The sequence below is a fragment of the Dreissena polymorpha genome, chromosome 1, assembly GCF_020536995.1.
Source record: "Dreissena polymorpha isolate Duluth1 chromosome 1, UMN_Dpol_1.0, whole genome shotgun sequence".
Lineage (NCBI taxonomy): Eukaryota > Metazoa > Mollusca > Bivalvia > Myida > Dreissenidae > Dreissena > Dreissena polymorpha.
The window spans coordinates 5,372,847-5,380,483 of record NC_068355.1 but is presented as its reverse complement, the minus strand read 5'-3'; the positions used below and the strand labels follow the sequence as shown (position 1 = coordinate 5,380,483).

General features: G+C 34.7%; 1 protein-coding gene across 1 annotated transcript; it reads left to right on the top strand.

The window, feature by feature from the left end:
• The first annotated feature begins 500 nt into the window (after nt 1-500).
• On the top strand, nt 501-5,521 carry LOC127864913 (uncharacterized). The gene is made up of 7 exons (XM_052404804.1): nt 501-532; nt 2,208-2,263; nt 2,651-2,722; nt 2,889-2,952; nt 4,020-4,058; nt 4,378-4,559; nt 5,082-5,521. The coding sequence occupies exons 1-7, from the start codon at nt 501-503 to the stop codon at nt 5,171-5,173; spliced, it is 537 nt and encodes a 178-aa protein (XP_052260764.1). The 3' UTR covers nt 5,174-5,521.
• Nucleotides 5,522-7,637: the final 2,116 nt, after the last annotated feature.

Here is a 7,637-nt window from a genome sequence, read left to right as displayed (position 1 = left end):
ATTAACAATTTTATAGATTAACATACATTATTATTTGATATGAAAATTATCAAATTCAATTTGATTAAGAGCAGACAGCATGGAATTATGCTGAATGGATGGATGATTGAATATAAGTATGTAAGTGGAAACACCATACTGAAGTCGCTAACACAGAACAAAGTTTAACATCTGGAAAAGTTTCACAAAAAAGTTCACACTGCACCGACAATATTCCACATTGGGGGCATATGTCAGATACTATGACAAGCCTTATTTTTAATTGCAATGTGTAATTGCCTTATGTGTATGCTTTAGTTTACCTTTAAACGTTTATTTTAAGTTCTTACAGCTTGCTTTAACTGTTGGTTTTGTCTCTATATTTTATCATGTTTAATAAATTTTGAATAAATGGGATAAATCACGGTTATATTTTTAGGTCAAAGATTTGTACAAAGTGCTTGTAGGAGGAACAGCCGATGAATTTCGACATTTTATCTACCAAATGGAAAACATCCACGATGATGGATCCAAATGTCCAGCTTGTTATGAGGTAATGTTAAAAATAGTGATTGTAACAGAAAATTATCCCACCATTTTACAATTACAGTATTTAAAATAAATATTAATCAATGAATTGATACTTTGCTTTTTAGCTCACCTGATTGCTCAGGTGAGCTTTTGTGACCGTTCTTTGTCCGACGTCTGTCCGTCCCTCCGTCCGTTCACATTTGTTCATAAACACTCTAGAGGCCACATTTATTGTCCGATCTTCATTAAACTTGGTCAGAAGCTTTGTCCCAATGAAATCTCGGTCGAGTTTGAAACTGGGTTGTGCCGGGTCAAAAACTAGGGCACTAGGTCAAAAAAGAAAAAACTTGTAAACACAGTAGAAGTAACATTTCATGCCCAATCTTCATGTAACTTTGTTTGTCTTAATGATATGATGGTTGAGTTCAAAAGTGGTTCCAGTCCGTTGAAAAACATGACCGCCAGTGGGCGGAGCAGTTTTCCTTATTTGGCTATAGAGAAACCTTGTAAACACTCTAGAAGTCACAATTTTTGCCCAATCATCATGAAAGTTGGTCAAAACATTGGTTTTATTGATATCTCGGACGAGTTAGATAATGGTCCAGATCGGTGAAAAAACATGGCTGCCAGTGGGCAGGACATTTTTCTCTATATGTATATAGTGAAAACATGTGAACACTCTAGAAGTCACATTTTTGGCCCAATTTTCATGAAATTTGGTCAGAACATATGTTTCCTTGATATGAGAGTTGAGTTTGAAAATGGTTCCGGTCAGTTGAATAACATGACTGCCGGGAGGTGGGGGGGGCAGTTTTCTTATATTTATCTATTTAAAAAAGCTTGTGAAAACTATAAGTCACATTTTTTGCCCAATCATCATGAAACTTGTTGAAAAGATTGGTTATCCCTTTCCCGCTTAGAAGCAAAGTGAAAAAGGCAATGTGCAAACAGCATAAAACCAGAAAAGCCTAAGAGTAACTCGCAGCCTGTTCATGTTTTATGCTGTTTGCTGCTCATCAGTATCTATGGTTTAGATATGAAGTCTTAAAATCTTTAATCTAGTAAGAAAGGTCTTCAATGAAATATTATTTTATAAGGAACTACAAATGCGTGAAAATACGTATCTAAGTGGTAAAGGGTTATATATATATATCTCAGACGAGTTCGCAAATGATCCCAATCAGTAAAAAAACATGGCTGCCAGGGAGGGGGGCAGTTTTCCTTATGTTACTAGAGAGAAACCTTGTGATCGAACACTATAGAAGTCACAATTTTGCCTAATCATTGTGAAACTTATTCAATACATTGGTTTTATTGATTTCTCGCATAACCAACAGAGGCTTGCTAGCTGACTTTGTAAATAATACAATTCCTAAGATAAAGGGTTATATTGTCAGTCTTGTAACATGATGTGAAACAAAGAGGACATAATGAAAAGAAAAACGCTAACTTTTACTTACTGATGGAGACAAAACTCCATGTGCTAGAATTTACCACTGATTTGAATTAATCTTTTAAAGAAAGGATAGATAGCAGTTTACTGTTCCCTCAACGAAGTCGTTAGAAGTGTTGACTGTCAATTTCTCATGAAAGGTGTTTTCTTTTTTGAAAATGGATGCTAGTTTTCTGTGACAATTTAAACTTCTGGGTATTTTCTTATTCAGGATTCTCCCTCCCTGATAAGCTTGCTAGAGCAGAGGATATAGAAAAAAAAGCAAGGAGGCTCTTCAAGAAATTTTGGAACCTTTTGCAGGTAAGAAAACATGGACAAATGCAGATTTTCTACAAGTGTTTGTGTCATTATATAAAATTACCATCCCATATTTGTTTTGCAGTTTCCAGTGTTTAATTAAATGATGCACATGTCAATACCAGTTGTGAGATGAACACCTTTAATTGCTGGCTTGACAGAATTCGACTAATTGCCATCTCAGAAAATATTGTCCCAATATTAAAAAAAACAAAATGTTTGTGCATAACAATATAGAATTGAAAGACTTTATGTTAAATCAGAAGAAACAAAACTATAAATGTCCCGATAACAAAATGAACCATTTAAATAATGTAGATGAATTTAAAATAATTATTGTTTTTCTCTGTGTAAGTTCACAAATATTTATTAAATTGTTCTGTTGATTAGGAGTAACAACTGAATGTCTACAGGAATGGATAGATTATGAGCGGGTTGTGTGTATCCGCAGCAAATCAACTGGTATGTTATATGATAATTATTTGATTCATAAGTAGCTTAGTGAGTTTTTCATTTTCTCGCAGCATTCAATTGTTTTAACAGAAATTCAATAAGTGTTTACAAGCCACATAATTTGCTTAACATGGTCTTTGTGTTTTAATGATTTGCACTTCACATTTTAATACAGAAAATCACTCCTTGTCACCTGCTGAAGAGTATTGTCTAGTCCTGGAGGAGCTAACAAAATACAGGTACTTTTAATAGGAATAATGCATTTGTTACTACGTTATTTTATACAGATTCTAAGTAATGTTATTAGTTAGCATCCAGTCTCTTTGTGGATAAATAAAAAATAAATGAAGTTGTGATGTGCAAGAATAATGAGTTTTCAATCATAACACTTAACCCTTTTTTTCTCAGAATGTTTTTTGGGGAGATTTTGTTTTGTTTGTTAGCTCGACTATTATATATGAAATATATATAGTGGAGCTATCCTCCTCACCTGGGCGTCGGCGTTAGCGTGCAAATGTTATAGTTTGCTTTCATATTTTGCAAACTTCTTTACCAACATGACCCCAATCTATAAACAAGAGCAGACAACTGTAGCAAGCATTTTGTAAGAATAATGGCCCTTTTTTGTCTTAGTAATTGAATATTTTGTTAAATTGTGTGTTTAGATCCACTTGACTTCTAAAGTATCAAAGCTATTGCTTTCAAACTTCAAATATTTTCTTACTATCATGAGGGTTCTGTACCTGGCAAGTTCAATTTGACCTTGACCTTTGAATGACCTTGACTCTCAATGTCAAAAGAATAAATTAGTTAAATTGCCATAACTTCTTTATTTATGATCAGATTTTATGAATACTTTTACAAAACAACACTTGTATGAATACCACAATGGATTCCGTCCAAACCATCCCCCACGCACCAACCCTGAATCCCTGCCCCCCCACCCCCCACCCCCCCCCAAAAAAAAATTTTTTTTTTTCATTTTTTTATTTTTGAAAGATCGTCTTATAAATGACCACACCCCACATTATACCCCCTCTCAACCCCCTCCCCTACCCCCACCTGAAAATATACCTGAACTATTAACTTGACCTTATTGAATAATTTGAACAATTTCCCCATGTTGTCTTACGTTATACTGTCAAGCACTTGAATAGTCGAGCACGCTGTCCTCTGACAGCTCTTGTTAGATACATAGTACATTTACATAATGTTCCTGTAGTGGCCAGTGGTTAAAAATCATATGCTCTATGTATGTTAAATATATAATTATATCGCTAACAATTTTATGAAATCTTAATTTTAGGGGTGTGTTTGCGACGGATGTAAACAAAGATAAGAAAAGGTATATTGCATGTATATATTATGCATGGCCTTTTTTAATTGACCTTTTTCCATTTGATACTTATTTATTTATCTAAACATTCTGTTCTATTTTCTGTCCTCTAAGTAAGGCAAATTAAACTCTATCCACTTATAAAAATAACGATATGTAAATTACCCCCAGACAAGTAGTTTTTAAATGGTCAAAGATTAATGCATGTTATAGATTCTTTGCCTAATGCGTGTATAAAATAATACTTTAAAAAGTCATTTCACCTTTAAATGCCAATCTTACATACAAGAACATATACATCAATAGGATGTAATTTTATCCAATGCAGGCTAGAGACAAAACTGAAAAAGAAAGGGAAGAAGGCTGGTGTCAAATGGGACTCAACAAATGTTGATTACCTGCGGACACTCAAGACTGCACAAGAGAAACTAAGACTTCAGATACTGGAGACCCTTCAACAGACCACTGCAGAGAGGCTGTTTTTGTTAGATTTAATGAAAAAGTATGCAAGTAAGTATAAAAATCCATTTCTATATGATACAAGTTATTGTCACCTTAATGTAATACAAATATCTTCCTAAGACCTTTCAGTGTGTTTTTCATTACTGAATATACTTCATTATTTTTGTCTAATCAACAAAGTTGGAAACCTGGTTATTTATTGAGATATGAGCCATTTGGGCAAGAAGGGAAACAAGCAGGTGGGTTCCAGACAATCACTTTTGTTTGCATGAGCCAATCGTGATGAAACTTGTATTGCACATTAAGTTTGGGATTACATTTGGGACCAGTTAAGCAATGTTAGCTGTTACATTACATAGAATGTTCCTCTAAATAATTTGAGTGTTCATGTGGGTATTTTGTACAGTTAAGTGTGCTGGTAGTTTATATGCAGACTTAGCTTGAGATCTAGGTCTCTGTTACTAAAAACAGTAAAAGTATTTCCTAATTAAATTGTCACATCATTCATTACCTTTCTTTTAGGAGTCATTTGAAAGTTAACTAAAACTTAAAAAATAATGTTGCTTTTAGGAGGACAAGCTGTAGCCATAAGATTGGGCAAGCAACAAAAAGATGAGAGAACAGCTGTCGTTGTACAATGCGGTTGGCGGGGAAGTCGTTAAAATGCCGACACATTTGTCATTTGAAGATGTAAAGTCGTGCGACAGCAAGCTGTGGGACATTTTGAAGTCATCAGATGTAGGTGCTTGGAGGACCAGTGTGCCTGTGTCTGTAAAACAGCAAGCTGTTCGCCTGTTTTGCATGACACAGAGAGCTGCAGAAGAAAAGGAACTTTTGATTTCAGAAATGAAGTCAACATTACATTTCTTTTCCAATGAACATTCAGGTCTTTTAAACAAGGTCCTGGATAATGTTAAAGGAGACATGCCAGTCATCATCAAAGAAGGGCTTTATGTGGAAATGAAATTTAATTCATTACTGAAGGCATTCCAGTCATATCTCCCAGACTTAACACCTGACTTTGCTTTCTGATTTTGCACAAAAGGTTGGTCTAACCAGCGTTCAAGAGGCTCGTATTTCTGAAATAAATTATGGAAACTTACCAGAATACGAGTTAGAACCCTCTGAACCAACTGATGTAATACTCAGTGATGAGGATTTTACAGACAGTGATAGTGACAATGACTCTGATGGTGACAATTAAATGTTTAAAAGACATCATTGACTCAAACGCAATATTGTCTTAATTGTCTCAATTGAATTGTTCGCAATAAGTGTTCTAAGATAAGACAAACAACTGTGCTATGGCTTTTTAAATGCTCTTGTTTGTAGCTCAACTGGTAGCTCAACTGAGCACAATGTGAGCTTTTGTGATCGCCTTTTGTCCGTCGTTGGTTGTATAACACAAAAGCTCACATTGTGCTCAGTTGAGCAAAATCAGAAAGCAAAGTCAGGGTTTACTCTGGGAGATCTGGGAGATATGACTGGAATGCCTTCAGTAGTGAATTACTTGAATCACTTTCCAGCCATATCAGTAAAAAGGTGATTGGCATTTATTTCGTATTTAAATTCGCTTTATATATCGACTTTTCTCCCCGCAAATTTTGTTAGTGGAGCCCAAATTAGGTCATCCCGCTAGGAAATTTCGCAGCGAGTAAAGTCGAGATATATATAGAGCGAATATAACTATGAAATAAACGCCAGTATCTTTCTTGCTAATATGGCTGGAAAGTGAGCGGAATTAAAAACTTATGCTTTGTAAGCACACTTATCGGCCACATTTATTGTTCGATCTTTTTCATCTTGTTAACTCAATATTTATTGTCCACTACCGGTGAAACCGGGGGGGGGGGGACTTATTGTTTGCGCTCCGTGTGTCAGTCTGTCTGCGTGTGTCAGTCTGTCTTTCAGTCCGTCACACTTTTCTGGATCCTGCGATAACTTCAAAGTTCTTCATATTTTTTTATGAAACTTGAAACGTGGACAGATGGCTTATATGGAGATTATGCACGTCAATTAATTTTGTTCCTATGTCAAAAATTGTGGTTGCTATGGCAACAAATGTAAAAAAAAAATTACTGACTGGTGGAGTTTTACCGGTAGGGGACCATATTGCTTGGCAATCTCTTGTTCCATATATACTGAAGTTGTTATCCCCCGCCATTGGCAGAGGGATATTGTTTTGGCATTTTCCGTCCGTCCGTCCGGAGCCATATCTTGGAAGTACTTTGGCGGATTTCATTGAAACTTGGTATGTGTATAAATATGGATAAGAGGATGATGCACGCCAAATGGCATTGTACACAATCTGTTAATAACGGAGTTATGGCCCTTTGTATCTTGAAAAAATGCTTTTTTGTGTGTCCGGAGCCATATTTTGGAAGTGCTTTGGCCAATATCATTGAAACTTGGTATGAGTATATATATATATATATATTATATATATATATGGATAAGAGGATGATGCATGTCAAATGGCATTGTACACCATCTGTTAATAAAGGAGTTATTGCCCTTTTTATCTTGGAAAAAAATGCTTTTTTGATTGTCAAATATAACACTTGTGTCCAGAAGCATATTGGCTGGGGGATATCAATTCAACGAATTTGCTCGTTATAAACTCACATTTCAATGACAATTTATGATATCTGTTTTCCAGCTGTATACTGTATCATATGTAAATCATGATTGTGTTGGTATGCTTGTTTCTTTTTGTTTTTAAATGCCCCATGCTACAAAACAAATTGAATTGTTCATGCTTATATACTTTTGCCTCAAGTATTCTCATAAGGTCATTTGAAATGATGAAACAGTTGCTATTTTACGAGAACAATTATCAGAATAGATCATCTATAATTTTGTTGTGTAAAGAGGATCGATAATTGGTTAATTCTAACTTGTACTAATACTCATACCAATATTAAAACATACATTAATCCAAAGGATAAACCATTCTAGAATTTACAGAGAAAACTATTCCTTATAGATTTATTTATAATTTCTTTGCGTATAGGTGGTCGTATACAGAAATAATTAAACTAACAATCATGTTCAGGTTGCTATTATCATAAATATATATATAAACTGACAATCATGTTCAGATTACTATTATCACAAATACATGCA